At 39.0% G+C, this 19,184-nt stretch overlaps 1 protein-coding gene across 8 annotated transcripts in view; it reads right to left on the reverse strand.

The window, feature by feature from the left end:
- CEP192 (centrosomal protein 192) overlaps positions 1-19,184 on the reverse strand; it is a 148,387-nt gene that overhangs the window by 122,031 nt on the left and 7,172 nt on the right. For 7 of the 8 annotated variants that reach the window (XM_033087616.1, XM_033087615.1, XM_033087621.1 and 4 more), the window contains 4 exons: positions 18,857-18,982; positions 6,718-6,899; positions 3,175-3,224; positions 692-812 (listed from right to left, as the gene is read on the reverse strand). In XM_033087616.1, the coding sequence (XP_032943507.1) occupies positions 692-812; positions 3,175-3,224; positions 6,718-6,899; positions 18,857-18,982 (479 nt within the window). The remainder of the gene's footprint in view (positions 1-691; positions 813-3,174; positions 3,225-6,717; positions 6,900-18,856; positions 18,983-19,184) is intronic. The other variant, XM_033087619.1, reaches the window with a different exon arrangement.

Below are 19,184 nucleotides of genomic sequence, written 5' to 3' on the forward strand. Positions count from 1 at the left end.
GGTCCCTGCCTACTTTTCTAGGTTCATTCCTCAACTGAGCCTCCTACTGCTGAAAACCTGCCACACAAATCCACTAGCTATTGCCAAAATATAGTCCATATACCATGCCGCACTCCACACCCACATCGGGCCTCTGCTGAAGCTGTTTTCGCTTCCTGAAATATATTTCTCTTCCCATATCTACATTAAGGCCTATTACAGATCTTTTCAAGAAAGAGGAAAAACTGCATCCTCTTTCAAAAAAGCTTCACAGGTACCTTCCTCAATCAGAATTAATTTGTCACCCTCCTATGACTCTTGTATTATTTGTTCTGTTGAGGTACATTTAATACAGTTGGAGGTTTAACTATGCATCTCTTTTCTTACTTGGCAGTCTTTTAGAGAGCAGAGACTAAATACTTCATTGTTCTCCAAATTTCTTAACATAGTGCTTTACACTGAGTGAAACCTAGGGTGATCACTTCGTACCCTTATGATACTAAACTGAGGGATAAGCATAATCATATCAGGATTGATACAAATAAGTTTTAAAAATTCCATCACGTAACAGAAGTGGCATTTGAGTGCTAGTAAGTAGGAGGTATAGGAGAAGACAAACAAAAAGCTGCCATAAGAACTACTGCAACCAAGAGGCAGAAAGTCGTGGAGTGGCAAGGTAAAGGCTAAGAAAACACAAGTTACTTTACGGTACCAGAATAATCTTCCAAGCTTGTCAGTGACATAAGTTTCTCGTTTTCTAGTAAACTAGTGTGGCTTAAGTCATTGTCTGGATTCTTGTCTTCAAAATGTTTTCCAGCATCAGGAACAATAATCTATAAGAAATAAAATGCATGTAAGAGAAGTACACTCACTGCTTTGAAGACTATAGTAAGTACAAGGCTGAAAAAAGGACCGCCAATGTGCTTAGTATCTCTAATGAAGGGCTAGTTGTGTTAATAACTTTCTTCCTAACCCAATGCCGCCTCCCTCCCCAAACCACCCCCCACGGGTCTCCCTAAAATTTAGGGTCTCAAACTGCACATGTTTGGAAGACCTAGTAATATAGTTGATATACTAATATACAATTGAATTTGAGCCACACAAGGCTTAAGTGGAGATAATAGCATAGTTGAACTCAGCAACCTAGTACATTGGAACAATTAATTTCTCTGCTCCTCAGCCCAGGGACCCTGTAACCCTAAAGGTATACAGCAGTTTGCTAAGGATGCTCGGGCCCAGAATAAAATGTCACATTTCCTTCTAAGTGTTGATTTTATTTCATAATCATATCATGTATCAAACAATATCATCTTAAGAACTAGATTGCAAAATGCACAATAAGTTTTAAGAAAAAAAATATGGGTTTTCAATGCAATTACATACTTGTAGAGGGCAGTGCTGAGTTATGCTCATAAAGATCTAAGGCACCAGGGGCCACTGCTGTAGAATAGAAGCCCTGTGTGTTGGAATTTTTCATAATAAAAAACTGGGGATAAATCTGTATGAGAAAGCACAATATGTAAAACACCTCTGCCTGTTTGGACATGGATGCTATCGTGAACTCCGTTCACTCTGCCATGCTTGGTGCCTTACACATGGGCCAACTGAACTAGACAAACCCTGGAAAAGTCTCTATTCTGCTAAAGTGGTGCAGCTCTTAGACGATGCAACCTACCAAGACACACTTCTTGCACTGTCTTGACTACCAGGGCAGTCAAAACTAAATCAAAAGTCAAATGCAATAGTAGCTCCCACTGGTCTAGGTTTTTTAATACATTGTCTCCCACTGTCACTTCTTCATTCTTTTTATCAAGTGTTCATGTTTCTATACTTGTTTCGTTGCTTTCCACTTTTATGGTCCGTCACTTTCATTATCAACGATTTCTAATACTTTCAGGAAGTCAATTCTTCAACCATTCTAATAAAATAAATTACTTATCCAAGGGAAAAGTTATGTTCGCTCTCTTTAGAAACAACTTTTTTAAAAAATGTTCAAAGAAATCAGCCTTTCTGACTCAATTTGACCACACCTGAGTTTCTTATAAAAAGCACCTCTCACCCTTGAAAGTTATTAGTGATTACATACAGGGAGCAAGCTTATGAAGCAGGGGTCAACAAACATTTTCTATAAAAGTCCAGATAGTAACTATTTCAGGTTTTGCCAGCTTAGTCTCTGTCACTTCTCAACTCAGCTGTTATAGCCATAAACAATACAGAAACAAATGAGCATGGCTGCGTTCCAATACAAATTTACAAAAACAGGCAGCAGATTGGATCTGGACAATGAGCTACAGTATGCCAACCCCTGGCGTAGGGAAGTAACTCTTACTTTTAACCCTTCTGTAATCATTTTATAAAAATAATCTTAAAAATTCTTATGAAGATAAAACAAAAATTGCATCTCCTTTTTGTAAGTTTTAAAAGTACTGGAGACTATAGCCTAAAATCCCAGTTCACTGTTTACGTTGGACAGACTGTTTATCTGCTCAGCATCCCTTCCTTTGAGGAGACCATCTCTTTTTACTTCATGTGTTCCTGGTAGGGTTGTCAGTCACATTCCTCTATCTGTGCATGCATAGACCCTAATGCACATATACCACGTACATACATACAGAGAAGTGAACCTAAGGTCCAGCTCACACATCAGTGTCTTATCCCAACCTACCCCTTGGCTCAGTGATTTGCATAAGGGAGGACATATAACCCAAGTGGGCTCATTAGAGATGTCCTCTTTTTTTAAAATTTACCCCAAAGAAAGATCACGCTCTTCTTTTCTGATCACGAATGTTAAGAACGTAGGCTTGGGTGGCGTACAAATGAAGACAGCTTCCCTATCATTCAACACATTACTGAGTTATGTGCCAACTATGTGCCAGACACTCAGAATACACTAAACAAAACAAAGAAAAACGCTTACCCTCATGGAGCCAACATTCTAGAGGGAGCAGGCACCAAGTGAAGTAGAGCACAGGAGCAGCCAGTCCTGATGACACAAGAAACCCAGGAATACACAGCCCTTGGACCAGCACTACTTTCAACTGCCTACTTACTTAAAGAAGTATCTTGGAGTTTTGCTATTGACAAGTAGAACACTTCTAACTAATATTAGTACTACTTAGCATTTATATATGTGAAATAGGACATCTCACTCTTTTAAACAGTCAAGAAATTGATAACAAATATATAAAAGATTACCTTATCTTCATTATTCATCCATGATCGTAAACAAAAATCAACAGGTAAGTCTGTTTAAGAAAACAAAAATACAAACTGAGAGACCAAGTTATTTTATTAACTAAATACCCAACAATATCTAAAATTAGTAAATTAATGAATTAAACATTTTTCCCTGTAAATAAACACAGCACTTTTAAATGATGCTCTGGAACCCATCATCGGTCAGTTAAATTAAAAAACTGTTAGGGTGGGGAAACGTAAAAATTATACACATGCCAAAAACACTTGTATATGAATCTGATCAAACTTTTAAAGAAGTGTCATGTTTTACAGAAGATAGGGGAAGAAAGAAATAAGAAAAACGACACCATGAGTAAGCAAACAGACAAATCCAAACAGTGGGACAATCTACAGGGTGACTCAACCAAGCCTATCTCTATAATGCATTGACTTAAGACAAATGTACCATAACATAATGTAACCTTCCTTGGACCTCAATTCAAGCAAACCAACTGAAATAATTAGTAAATTGAATATACACTAGAGTACTATATGATAATGAAAGAATTATTGAGTTTGTTAGTAATATTAATAGCTCTGTGGTTATGTCATAGTATGGCCATATTTTCAGAGATGCATACTGAAATTTATAGGAATAAAATGATGTCTGGAATTTTCAAATAACAAAAAAAATAAAAAACCAGAAGAGATGAAGCAAGTACAACAAAGTCTTATACCGTGTTTCCCTGAAAATAAGACCTAACCAGAAAATAAGCCCTAGCATGATTTTTCAGGATGACATCCCCTGAACATAAGCCTTAATACGTCTTTTGGAGCAAACCCTAATTAAGACCTGGTCTTATTTTCAGGGAAACACAGTACTAATTGAAACTATGGGCTAGGTATACGGAGAGCTTTTTTTAACTGATATAAAATTTATATATCATAAAATCACCCTCTTAAAGTGTAAAATTCAGTGTTTTCCAGTATATTCACAAGACTGTGCAACCATATTCTCTCTCTAGTTCCAAAATATTGTCATTACTACAGGAAAAAAAAACTGTACCCATTAGCAGTCACTCCCCTCACCCCAGGCCTTAGCAACCACTAATCAACATTCTGTCTCTATCAATTTGCCTGTTGTATATCTATAGATTTACCTATGCATAAATAAAATCATACAGCATGTGGCCTTTTGTGTCTGCCTTCTTTCACTTAACATGCTTTCATCCATATTAGGTTCATCCATATTAAGGCACATACTTCACTCCTTTTTATGGCTGAATACTACTCCATTATATGAATATATACTACATTTTGTTCATACATTCATCAGTTGATGAAAATTTAGGTTATTTCCACTTTTTGGTTATTGTGACTAATAGTGCTCTGAACATTCACGTACAAGTTTTTGTATGGACACATGTTTTAATTTCTCTTAGATACACACTTAGGACTTGAATTGCTGAATCACTATTTTTAATGTTTGGAAGAACTGCCAAACTTCACAGCACTTGTACTATTTTATATCCTCACCAGCAATGGATGAGGGTTTCAATTTCTCTATATCCTCACCAACACTTGCTGTTTTCCATCTTTTTTATTAAAGCTACTCCAGTACGTGTGAAGTGGTATCTCGTGATTTTGATTTGCATTTCCCTGATTACTAAAGATGCTGACCATATTTTCATGTGTTTATTGGCCATGTGTACAAGTTCTTTAGAGAAATGTTTATTGAAATCCTTTGCCCATTTACACACAGCATTGGATTATCTGTCTTTTTATTGAGTTGTAAGACTATACATTCTGAATGCTAGTCCCTTATCATATATAAGATTTTCAAATATTTTTCTCCCAACTTTTGGTTACCTTTCATTGCCTTGATAGTCTTTCAAGCACAAAAGTTTTCAATTTCGATGAAGTCCAATTTATCTATTTTTTCTTTTATTGCTTGTGAGTGTGTTAATACTATTTTACTTTCATAAGTGGTCTGACAATTAAGTTCCCGAACTTGTTGCAACAATGTTGCTAACCTTTTTTGATATCAGAGGAGTTGTTCATTTCGAATTTGTACCAACTGGACAAACAGTTAACCAAGTTTACTATTTGGAAGTGCTGAAAAGACTGCATGAAAAAGTTAGACGACCTGAACTTTTCGCCAAAAATTCATGGCTCTTACATCATGACAATGCACCAGCTCACACGGCATTGTCTGTGAGGGAGTTTTCAGCCAGTAAACAAATAACTGTATTGGAACACCCTCCCTACTCACCTGATCTGGCCCCCAATGACTTCTTTCTTTACCCGAAGATAAAGGCAATACTAAAAGGAAGACATCTGAATGACATTTAGGACATCAAGGGTAATACGACCACAGCTCTGACAGCCATTCCAGAAAGAGTTCCAAAATTGCTTTGAAGGGTGGACTAGGCGTTCTCCAAGGGGAGTACTTTGAAGGTGACTAGTGATATTCAGCAATGAGGTATGTAGCACTTTTTCTAGGATGAATTCGTGAACTTAGTGGTCAGACCTTTCATCTATATTTGATATTTTTCATCAGGAGAAATATAAATATTCCTTCAATTTTTTAACTTAAACGTAAAAATGTGCATTCATTCATCAATCTTAGACATGGGCTCAAGCGAGGCCTTTTGAGTATTGAACCACAGTTTGAAGTTGTCTTTGCTACGTAAGTCTGTATTACATAGTTTTCAATTTCTAGTCTTGATTTCTTTGAAGAAAGAGAATGTAGAGTACTTAAATTTGACAGTAGAAGTCTAAATTTATTTATTTTTAATTTTTCCCCACATTTTTGATATTCTGTCCCAGATCTAATTTGATAGCAATTTTTCATGAGACTCCAAAGTGTTCAACTTGGTTTTCTTAGAAAAAATAATTTTAGAATTTATAATTCTTATAAAAATAAGTTTAGGAACAAAAATGACTATTAAGAATATAAATTAATTGGTGGGGAGAAATGTGAAAGGTGTATTAGAAACAGTTTCCTTGTCTCGAACATAAAGTGTACTGTGGTCATCAGACAGCATGATTTCCAAAGGAAAGGAGATTTCAGCTTAATCAGTAAAGACATTTAAGAGATTAAGAGACCTTTTTCTATGAAAGTATTACAAACATGGTATTAATAGGCAAATGATAATTAATAGGTAAATGCCATGATATTAATAGGTAAATGCCAAACCAAAGCATTTTCAGTTGACAGCATCATAGCTTAACATAAATACCAGTTCAAAGATAGAGAAATAAGAAAGGAAATTAAAATATATACATTAAGAAATAATTTCTTGGAGCAGCCGGATGGCTCAGGTGGCTAAAGCGTGAGCTCTCAACAAGGCTGCCAGTTCTATTCCCGCATGGGATGGTGGCTGCACCCCCTGCAACTAAGATTGAAAATGACAACTGGACTTGGAGCTGAGCTGCGTCCTTCACAACTAGATTGAAGGACAACGACTTGGAGATGATGGGCCCTGGAGAAACACACTGTTCCCCAATATTCCCCAATAAAATAAAAAAAGAAAGAAACCATTTCTTATACTTCAGTACCTTGCACTTGTTCCAGTGGTAAAATCTTAACGCAAGGATCTTGGCTCTGAAAGGATTCTGCAGTTTTGTCCTCTTCTTCCGTCTTTGCTAGACTGCTGGGAAAAGCTGACTCTTTGAGGACAGCATCTGACAAATGTTGACTTTCTATATGGTTCTTTTTCCTAAAGACAGAACATTTTTTACTAGGGGAATAGAATGATGATGAAATGTTAGGTACCTTGCATAAATCTATAATATATTCATCAATCACTTATGCATTTTATCTCTCAAAAAGAAAAAAGTGGATACAGTGAAAAGAAACATTTCTGGGACCAGCCAGAAACTACAACTGGTAACACCGTGAGTGTCCTAGGGACTGCACTGTCATTTTGGGTCCAGTGATGGACAGTCTACTGAAATCAAATACATTATCATACTGCTACTGTACCTCTCAGGTGATACAATGAGGGTTTTTTCTTTCCCAAGTAAGTATCTCTGACCCTATCATATCTAGAGAAAAAGTCAGCTTTCTAAAAACAAGACAGATTTAAAGGATACTGTATATTTGCCAAATAGCTAATTGTCTGCACTACTAAATGCTTCCAAACTTTTCCCGTTAGCTCCTGCCACTCTTCTTGTCCTCATCTTTCCATCTGCCTCTATTGTTTTATATATGGATGAAAACGTTTTTCCTCAAAAGCAAACTTCCTCCTAATCTACTGTAAAGTCTTGGATTTGTAGCAGCTCACGGAGCCATTTCACCAGCAAGAGGAGGAGCAGAAATGGAACTGCAGGAAAAAGCCACTAAATGCAACAAATTTATCATTTGACAGACTGATACCTAGGGCCAGGCTTAGATTTGGCCAGGATGGATGAAAAGAAAATAGCCCTTCCATATATTCCAAATTCTAACGCTTTATGCCTAAGGCAACTCCCCAACTCTAATTTACTGGCCAGCTACCCCATCTCTTTCTTGTAATACATAAAAAGCCATTAGCTTAAATCAAAGGTGAATTCATAGGCAGTTATATGAAACTTTCACCCCAATCAACTAGAAGCTGAATAAAAGGGAGGATAGGTGTAGGTACAAAGACTTTAAATGGATACAAAGTCATGTGGTAGACAAGACAAAAAGAAAAGGGGGCGGGGAGCAAGATGGTGACATGAAATAAATAAAAAACAAGATGGGACATTTAAGTTAATTTTCATATTGTAAAGCCCTTGCCTAAGAAAAGCAAGTAGTGTGACTATTAGAACTTTAGGATAACAGAGACAGTTAAGGGCACTCTAAGTGAATCACTACCACCCCCAAAATCTACTTCCTCAAACCAATAGCTATCCCTTGTGTTTATTAGTCCATCAACATTTCTCAAATCATAAGCTTCAAGTAAAACTATCAAACAATTCCAGGAGTCCATTAAAAGACCACTTAAGGACAGCTAAAAAAGTGAAGCACTCTAGATGAAAAGCCACCAGTCCTAGCCCAAGCTTATCTCAGATTCTAGAATCTGAAAAGCAGATAGGAGATACAGGAGAAAAGAAAGATGCGGTCCAGAACAAAAACAAAAGGGCCCAGAAGGAAATCTGCCTGGAAGAACCACAGTAATGTTTCCTGACTACAGTTGGATGGAGGACAGGAGGCAAGAGCAGGAGAGAGGAGCTGACTGACAGTCTTTCAGAAGACCATGCCAGGCAGTACTCCACTCCTGCTCCCCAACCCACACAAACAAAACAGCAGTGTCAACATGACACTGAACACCTGGGAAGAAGGCTCTTCCACAGACAAGGCACACGAAACACCTGTGCAGATGAAGCTATGGTAGTTACAGCGGCCCAGAATAAAGCATTAAACACCTGGCAAGAATTTAAGATTCCCACCCCCCAACCCCCAACAGCAGCCTGCTCACCCCAAAGTAAAGATGGCCAGGAGTGCTGCCCCCATTCACACAGAGACCTAACGGAAATGAGATCTGGACACACCCAACATCTGAGGGGTGCCCACACTAGCAACCCAGAAGACAGCCACAAATCAGACACAGTTTGAGAAGGAACAGCTCAAGTGATAAAAAATAAAGATGAAAAAACTAAACAAATAACCCCAGAGACGAGGAATAATTAATAGAACTTTGAAAAAAATCTCAATTAGAATCCTCAGAAACATTCAAGTAGCTATTACCTCCACAAAAAGGAGCCATTACAAAAAAACAAAAAAACAGAAGAAAACCTCTGAAAATTATGGCTGCCAAATGATTTAATAGAAGGATGAAAAAAAATTAGGAACTTATCTAGAACATTGTGTTTTTGCACTGAAAAAGAAAAAAAATAGGAAAAAAACACACAATAGAATTAGATCAACCCAAGCACTCCAAAATAGTAGCTCCAAAAAAAAAGAGAGAAAAATAGAAATTTGCCAAAGTAATACCATCTTTCCCCAAAAATAAGACCTAGCCGGATCATCAGCTGTAATGCGTCTTTTGGAGTAAAAATTAATATATCATCAGCTGTAATGTGTCTTTTGGAGTAAAAATTAATATATCATCAGCTGTAATGCATCTTTTGGAGTAAAAATTAATATAAGACCCATATTATATTATATTACATTATATTATATTATACTATACCACCGGGTCTTATAGTAAAATAAGACCCGGTCTTACATTAATTTTTGCTCCAAAAGACGCATTAGAGCTGATGGTCCGGCTAGTTCTTATTTTCAGGGAAACACGTTAATTATCTACAACTAAAGCACGGAACTCTCTGGATTGATGCCAATCAGAATTTAGTGAATAGAGGAGGTGGGGGGAAACCCCATCCACCAGGCACTCTGGAGGACTGTGAAAGTTTCCAGAGAGAAAAAAATAGTTTAGATACAAAGGATCAAGTATCAAAATAACATCAAGCTTCTCATACTATGAAGCAGTGCCCTCAAAATTTTGTGAAAATTATTTTCATCTTTAAATTCCATATTCATCTAAAATATTAATTCAAAGGTTAGAATAAGGACATTTGAAATATATACATTCTGCCCTCCCCCAGAAGGGGTCACAGAAGCCATCCCTCACAAGGGGACTAAGACCATGGCTGTGGACCCTCCATCACAGTAGCCACAGGAAGCCCTTGCACCAGACTAAAACCCAGGTCTTCAGATTATTCAACAGAGGCAAGGACTACCCCAAAGCACTCCCCTTTCCCCAGATCTCCTCACCTCCATCAAAAAGCATCAAGGGGTTACTCCCAACGTCTCCTTCCCATCCCCCCACATCCACTGACTCATCGCCAACATCAGTTCAGGGAGACTAGCTTCATGATGCCCTCTGTACCTACTTCAGTCCCTACAAGTTCAGGACTCCTTCCTGCTGGCATTCTAAACTCCGTAAGACTGCACATCCCTTCTCTTCCCTTCTTAGTACACAAACCCCTCCACAGTGCCTTCTACAAGTTACAGTGCTGGATCGGCAAAATCTTGTTATTCCTGAACCCCTTCTCTACACATTCGTTTCACCTCACTGCTTTAATGAAAACCTGTATGTCCTGGGAGAACATTGCTCCCCCTTAGCTCTGTCAAATGAGGACAGGACTACTGTCTTTTCCACAGCACTGGTATCACTGGGCGTGGAAATGTAATATACAGTCCTCCGTGCCCCTCAGTACCACTTCCAGATCACTCTCCCTAAAGCCTCCCCGCTTAGAATCACCTACTACCCCCATGTCATCTACCTTAGTATCACAACTCTAAAATCCTTTGACCCTCCCAAGCTGCCAATCCATTCACACTGCCACATTTCACACACTCCCTCACCCTTCTGATATCCTCTCCTCTTCCTTAACCTAAATCCTATAAACAGTGATACACCTCAACTCCCTTGTGCCTCACTCCCTGCATCAAACTATTCCTGGTTAATCCCAACTCTCCACTTACACCTTGCCAGCACTCCTACAGCTGAATGTGGTTGGAGAAAACATCACAATCACACTGAGCGATCTCATACTAAATTCACGACCATGACCCTCAAGTGGGGCTCCTGATGCTGTCTGATAATCCTGCCATTCCCCTTGTCTGTTCACTTTTCCACACTCCCATAGGACTGTTTACATCTCTCTTTTCAAATCAGCAACTCCTTCCTCGTCCACCTTCACTGAGTTGATGGCCATGCCTCCTACTTTATTGAGAAACCTCAAGCACTGAAAAAACAACTTCCATACTCTTACCATCACATGTACCCACATATTCCGCCTCCCTGTCTGTTAATACAAAGGAACGATCCATGGTCCAATCCCTCTAAACTTATTCCCTACTCGGCATATTAGATCCCAGTCTGTGTTATTTATGCAAAGACACTGCTCCAACAAGTCTTTTCTCTTTCTACATGATCAAATTTTCCCCTTCCCGATTATTCCTACTACCAACTAAACATGCAGTAACTCATCCCATCACACAAAAAAGAAAAACTTCTCCTGACCCACTACACCTACCAGCTATCACAGCCCTGTTTCTCTGTTCCCTTTTACAGCAAAACTCCACAAGCTGTCTACTCTCACTGTCTCCAAAACTAACTTCCCATTCTCTCGTAGACTCACTCTACTACACTACTATGCCTCCCCCTACATCCAAAACACCACTTGTCAGGGTTACCAATGGTGACTCCTTAGTCTTCATTTTATTAGACACAACTGAACCACTCTCTCTTCTTTTATATATGTTCTTCATGTGACTTCCAATACACTCTGTTTTCTTCCTATCTCTGATCACTAATTCTTATTCACTATGTCTTTCCTCCTCTCCCCACTTCTTAATATTGAAGCTTCTGAACATCAAACCTTGCTGCTCTTCTCGGCTCCAACTACCTCACTCTCCTGATAATCCAACCTCCTGAGTGATCTTCTACTTTGTCTTCCTCCCAATAGTCTAGTCTCCCCACAGTAGCCAGCGTGAGCCTGTTAAAACACAGTTCAGATGGAATCCTCTAATGGGTTCCCGTCTCAAAGTCAAAGTCCTTGCTCACCCACTGCAGCCTCCTTCCTGCGCTTTGAACATACTAGGTATGAATGCTCCTACCTTGGTACCTTTACGCTGGTTGCACCCTCTACCTCAAATCCTCTTCCTCCTGATGTCCACGTGGTCTTCGCTCATTATCTTACACTTCCTCAATGAGACTCACACTGAGCACTCCCTTCAGCCTTCCTAATAACTCTCCTTATCATGTTCTATTTTCTTAGCACTTTTCCCTTCCAATATATTAATACTATAAAATAGGTATTATTTTAATGTTTGTTTAATGTCAGTTTTGTTCACTGATATTCCCTAAACACTTGGAGAAACACCTAGCACATAGAGGCACTCAGTAAAAAAAAAAAAAACACACACACACACACACACAGAATGGATGAATATACAAAGAGTTAACATCTTTGAGATACAGAAATGTTATCAAGAGACGAGAGAGATCCAAGTTGGTGGAGTAGACAAACATTGTGTCTGCTTCTTTCCATGAACACATTAAAATTACAACTAAATTATAAAACAATCAACCTGGAGGAACATCAGAAGTCTAGCTGAATGGTAGTTTTATAACTAAGAATACAAAGAAGCCATGTCGAGACTGGCAGGAGGAACAGAGACACAAAACAGGCTGCCATCAAACCTCCACGGGGCGGGTGAGAATCAGGACGAATATCTCGGCCACAGAGTTTCCCCCAGAGGATCAAGGGACCCCAGCCCACCACACCAGGATCCCCAGCCCAGAGTACTGGTACTGGGAGGAGAAGCCCCCCACAACATCTGGCTGTGAAAACCAGAGAGGATTCTAACAATCCAGGTAAGACAGAAACTGAGGGAAATCCAGCCATCCTCTTAAAGGGTCTGCACTCAGACTCACTCACTCGCAGGCACTCAATCTGGGCTCGGGAGACCTCAGAGACATTAGGGAGGTAAGGTATGTGGTTTCAGGGGAAGGACTGAAAGACAGTGAGCATTTTCCCAGTAAAGGGTCCTCCTCCCAAGCAACTGGCAGACGGGCACCATCTTTCCTATGTTGAGCCTGCCCCCACAGGCAAAATCTAAATCTGACTGGCCTGGTGAACTCCACTGCTCTGCCCTGTTGACTCAGTTGGGACCCCACCCCACCCAACTTGCACACAGCAGGAGGCACTTTCTCCTAGAGCAGCCAGTCCCTCCCATATTGCACTCTTTCTTGGAAAACATTCAGAGTCCATGGGGCCCAGGTGGGTGGGAACTGGCCTCGGTGTGCTCCAAGACTTTTGCTGAGTCGCTCCAGGCTCAGCACTGGCACCAAACCAGAGTCTACATTAACATGGCGACAACACTTCCCACTCTAGTGACTCACTGAGACGCTACCTCACCCAACTCGAATACCACACAGGCTTTATGAGTGTCTGAACCTTAAGGGAGTCAGCAGGTGGCAGCAGGCCTCTGGGTGTCCTGGCTTTTTGCAGTTACCCCAGACCTGGTACTGGTGGCAGCCATCCTGGGTTTGCAACGTGGCCTCTCTCACATGCATCCAGGTTTAGCACAGGCAGCGAAAAACCATGGATCACTTTGTAGCTCCTACCAGGTAGCCCCCAGGCAGTCACAGGCAGTGGCTGACCTGAGCCCTCTTAAGTGGGCTGTACCAGAGACCTCTCAACAGACTCCAGAACTAACATACTTGGAGGTTGGCTTCAGACCAGAGCAGAGCACCACACAATTAGCCCAGCAAGTGGCACACACAAAAGTTGGTCTCAACAGGCACCAGAGCCCACTGGGACAAATCCCACTCAGTGGGATAAAGCTCCTGGACAGCAGCCCATAAGCTGTGGACGTAGCCAAACCACACAGCCAGTCAGGTTAGGGTCAATCCCACCCACTGACATGCCAAAAACAATCAAGGCTCAACAGCAAGAGGAGGGCACACACAACCCACACAAGGGACATTCCTGGAGCACCTGGCCCAGGTGACCAGGGAGCAACTGCCTCTGGAACCCACAGGACACCTACTACATAAGGCCGCTCAGCCAAGACTGGGAGACATTGCAGATCTACCTAATACATAGAAAAAAACACACAGAGGCAGCCAAAATGAAGAAACAAAGAAATACGTCCCAAATGAAAGAACAGAAGAAAAATCAAAAAAACAATTAGATAAAATGGAGGCAAGCAACCCACCAGAGACAGAGTTCAAAACAATGGTTATAAGGATGCTCAAGGAACTTAATGAGAATTTCAACAAAGAGACTGCAAGCATAAAAAAGGACATAGAAACCATAAAAAAGAACCAATCAAAAGTAAAAACTACAATAACTGAAATGAAGAATGCACTAGAAGGAATCACTAGCAGACTAGATGAAGCAGAGGATCAAATAAGTGATTTGGAAGACAAGATAGCAGAAAACACACAATCAGAATGGCAAAAAGGAAAAGGAATCTTAAACGTAAGACCTGAAAAAATAAACTCCACAGAAGAAAACATAGTTACTAAACTTATGGACCTTGGCTTCAAAGTATTTTATGAATTTGACTCCGAAGGAAAGGGAAGTAAAAGCTAAAATAAATGAAAGGGACTGTATCAAACTAATAAGCTTCTGCACAGCAAAAGAAACCATCAATAAAATAAAGAGGCAGCCAACTGAATGTGAGAAGATTTTTGCAGATCACACCTCTGATACGGGGCTAATATCCAAAATACACACATAAGGAACTATACAACTCAACAACAAAATAACAAACAATCCAATTAAAAAATGGGCAGAGGACCTGAATAGACATTTCTCCAAAGTGGACATACAAATGGCAAATAGACATATGAAAAAATGCTCAACATCACTAATCATCAGAGAAATGCAAATAAAAACCACAATGAGATTATCACCTCACTCCAGTAAGAATGGCTATCATCAAATAGTATCATCAAATAGGCTAAGACAAATAGTAACAAGTGTTGGAGAGGCTGTGGAGAAAAAGGAACCCTCATGCACTGTTGGTGGGAATGCAGACTGGTGCAACCACTATGGAAGGCAGTGTGGAGGTTCCTCAAAAAATTAAGAATAGAATTACCATATGACCCAGCAATCCCTCTTCTGGGTATATACCCAAAAAATCTGAAAACATTTATCCAAAAACACATATGTGCCCCACTGTTCATTGCAGCTTTATTTACGGTGGCCAAGACAAGGAAACAACCAAAGTGTCCTTCAATAGATGAATGGATAAAGAAGTTATGGCAAATATACACAAAGGAATACTATTCGGCGGTAAGAGAAGATGAAATAGTACCATTTGCGACAACGTACATGGATCTTGAGATTATAATGCTAAGCGAAATAAGTCAGACAGAAAAAGTAGAGAACCATATGATTTCACTGATATGTGGTATGTAAAATTGAAAACAACAAAAGAACAAGACAAACAAATGAAAAAACAAAAACTCATAGACACAGACAATAGTTTAGTGGTTACCAGAGGGTAAGAGGGGAGGGGGGTGGGAGATGAGGGTTAGGGGGATCAAATATATGGTGATGGAAGGAGAACTAACTCTGGGTGGTGAACACATAATGTGAGATATAGATGATGTATTACAAAATTGTATACCTGAAAGCTACGTAACTTTACTAACAACTGTCACCCCAATAAACTTTAATTAAAAAAAGAAAAAGAAAAAAAAATGAGACTAGTTTAAGCGACTTCTGAGACAACATGAAGTATAACATTCACATCACAAGAGAAGACAGAAGGCAGAGAGTTAAGAACCTATTTGAAGAAATAACGACTGAAAACTTTCATAACCTAGCAAAGGAAATAGACATACTAGTCCAGGAATGGCATAACGCCCCAAACAAGATGAATCCAAACGGACCCACACCAAGATATATTATAATTAAAATGGCAAAGGTTAAAAACAGAGAATCCTAAAAGCAGCAAGAGAAGGGCAACTAGTAACTTACAAGGCAGCTCCCATAAGACTGTAAGCTGATTTCTCAGCAGAAACTTTGAAGGCCAGAAGGGATTGGCATGAAATATTCAACGTGATGAAAATCGAAGACCTACAAGCAAGGGTACTCTACCCAGCTAGGCTATCGTTTAAAATTGAAGGATAAAGAGCTTCCCAGACAAGAAAAAAACTAAAGGAGTTCATCACCACCAAACCAGTATTACAAGGAATGTTAGAGGGACTTCTTTAAGGTAGGGGGTGGGGGGGAAGATCAAAATTATGAATAGTAAAATAGCAATAGCTACATATGAAGTGTGACAATTAAGTTCGCGAACTCATCCTAGAAACAGTGCTACATACCTCATTGCTGAATATCACTATGGAGACTTTTGAAGTACTCCCCTTGGGAACCTATGCACCGACACCAGCGCCTAGTTCACCCTGCAAAGCAATTCTGGAACTCTTTTTCTGGAATGGCTATCAGCGTTCTTGTATTACCTTTGATGTCCTAAATGTCATCAAAACATCTTCCTTTCAGTATTTCCTTTATCTTTGGATAAAGAAAGAAGTCATTGGGGACCAAATCAAGTGAGTAGGGAGGGTATTCCAACACAGTTATTTGTTCGAACTGGCCAAAAACTCCCTCACAGACAGTGCCGTGTGAGCACTGTCGTGATGCAAGAGCCATGAATTGTTGGCGAAAAGTTCAGGTCACCTAAGTTTTTCACGCTGCCTTTTCGGCATTTCCAAATAGTAAACTTGGTTAACTGTTTGTCCAGTTGGTACAAATTCATAATGAATAATTCCTCTGATATCAAAAAAAGGTTAGCAACATCGTTGCAACAAGTTTGCGAACTTAATTATCAAAACTTCATCCTATCAACAATTACTTTCCATGAAATTGGATTAAATGCTCCAATCAAAGGACACAGGAGGACTGAATGGATAGGAAAACAGTACCATTACATATGCTTCCAAAAGAGACTCACTTCAGATTGAAAGACACACACAGACTGCAAGTAAAGTGATGGAAAAAGATATTTCATGAAAATGGAATTAAAAAACAAAAAAAGTGGGGTAGCAATACTTGTACCAGACAAAATGGACTTTAAAACAAAGGCTATGTATAACATGAGACAAAGAAGGACCCAATAATCTCAAATCTGGGTATTTATCTGAAGAAACCCAAAACTGTACTTCAAGGGGACAGCCTTATGTTCACTGCAGCATTGTTTACAATGGCCAAGATATCAAGGCAGCCTGGATATCTGTCGATGGAGGAATGGATATGGTGGAGGTAGTACATACATACAATGGAATATTACTCAGCCTTGAAAGGGAATGGGTTCTTGCCACCTGCAGCTGCATGAATGGACCTGGACGGTATTGTGCTGAGTGGAGTATGTCAGACAGAGAAAGACAAATACAATGTGATTTCACTTATTATGTAGAATCTAAAGAACAGGATATACAAACAAAACAGAAACTCACAGATATAGAAAACGTTTTCATGGTTGCCAGGGGGGTTAGGGTGTGGGTGAAAAAAAGGGGAAGGGATTAAGAAGTACAAATTGGTTGTTACAAAGTAGTTATGGGGATGTAGGGTATAGCATAAGGAATATAGTTAATAATATTGTAATAACTATGTATGGTGTCGGATGGTAATAGATTTGTTGGGGTGATAGATAGGAGGGAGTTGGGGGGATGGGTGGAAAAGGTGAAGGGATTAAGAAGTACAAGTTGGTAGTTACAAAATAGTGATGAGGATGTAAAGTAAAGCACAGGGAATACAATCACTAATATGGTAATAACTATGTATAGTTCCAGGAGGGTACTAGACTTGTCAGGGGATCACTTCTTAAATTATATAAACCACTATGCTATATACCTGAAATTAATATAAAACAATGTTGAATGTCAACTGTAATAGAAAAATTTTAAAAGGGGGGAAGGTGAAGGGGAATAAGAGGTCCAAATTTCCACGTATAAAACAAATAAGTCATGGGGACGTAGTATACAGCATGCGAAATATAGTCAATAATCTTGCGATAGTGTGTACGGTGTCAGATGGTTGCTGGACTTATCATGGTGATCACTTCTTTAGGTATTTAAATCTCGAATAATTATAATGTACCTCTGAGACATATAATATTGTATGTTAGCTATAGGATATAAAAAATCATAAAAAATAAACAAATGTTGTCAAGAAGCAAGTCACAACAGAAAGAAAAGTAGTGAATAAACATTATAGTATGTTCAATCCATAAATACTCAATTATGAATTCAAACAGAAAACTTTAAGACTGCCTGTAATACTATCATCAACAGATAACTACCATTTGTATTTTGGTTTATAGACTTCCACACTTTCATCTATGCATTTACGCATGTGTACGAATTTTTTTACTTCTAAAATGAAAGATTAAAAATACCACCAAATGTTGGGCAAAGCTCAGAGAAGTAGGCATTCTCACAGACATTTTCTAGTGGGAGTATAAATTGGTATAAATCTTCTAAAGAGCAATGTGGTCATTTCTAAGTGTTTAAAATTAAATACTCTTAACTCAGCAATTTCAATCCTAGGAATTTATCTTAATAAAATAATCTACTAGGTGCGGAATATACAGAGGGTACCAAAAAAATGTATACACATTTTAAGAAAGGAAAAAACTATTAAAATTGTAATACTCTATACCGATAAGAAAAGATGAATATAAGTCACGTTTGATTTCTGCAATTACAAAAGGTGCCCCAAGTGGTTACCATCAGCATCCAGACACTTCTGATTACAGCAAACTACTGCTTGAGCAACACTGACCAGTGTCCACTTGCATACATTTTTTTGGCACACACACATAGTATACACACACACACATAGATACATATATATACATACACACACACATATATATATGTATGTGTGCATAGAAAATATTCTCGAAGACTATAAATAAAAATACAATCAATGGCTATTCGCTGGTTAGTGGGATTTCAGACCTTATTGTCTTCCTTACAATTCTCTGTATTTTCTTTTTTCAATGAGCATGTATTACTACTGGAATCAGAAAAAGTGTTTCAAAAAACTTAAAGTGTTTGTACGTTAAAATAATATAAAGAAAATTTAAAGATTCTTACGATTAGAATTAATCAGAGACACCATCACAGTTTCATTTTCCACAAGACTGAGTGAAACTCGCTTTTAACACAGTGCAAGCAATACCGAGGTACAAACTTACTCATCATCCTGGAAGTTAAGCTGTAACTTCTCTCTTGGTTCAGCTTCACTCTGGCTACTGGGAGATGACTCAGATGGAATTGAAAACTTTCCTTCTACTAGATAAGATGTCTGGATATCAGAATACCTACACACACAAAAAAATCTGTTTTGACTGTTAATAATTAAATTATGCACATTTAAAATTCACCATGACATAGGCCTGCATGATTGTGAAGCCAACCACCGGGTGGTAAAACAAATAGAGCCCAGTGTTCAAAACGATCATCCTATGTGCAAAGTACTGAAATGGATCAGCAGTGGGGTTTGTACGGTGTTTCCCTGAAAAT

The sequence above is a fragment of the Rhinolophus ferrumequinum genome, chromosome 19 (genome assembly GCF_004115265.2).
Source record: "Rhinolophus ferrumequinum isolate MPI-CBG mRhiFer1 chromosome 19, mRhiFer1_v1.p, whole genome shotgun sequence".
Lineage (NCBI taxonomy): Eukaryota > Metazoa > Chordata > Mammalia > Chiroptera > Rhinolophidae > Rhinolophus > Rhinolophus ferrumequinum.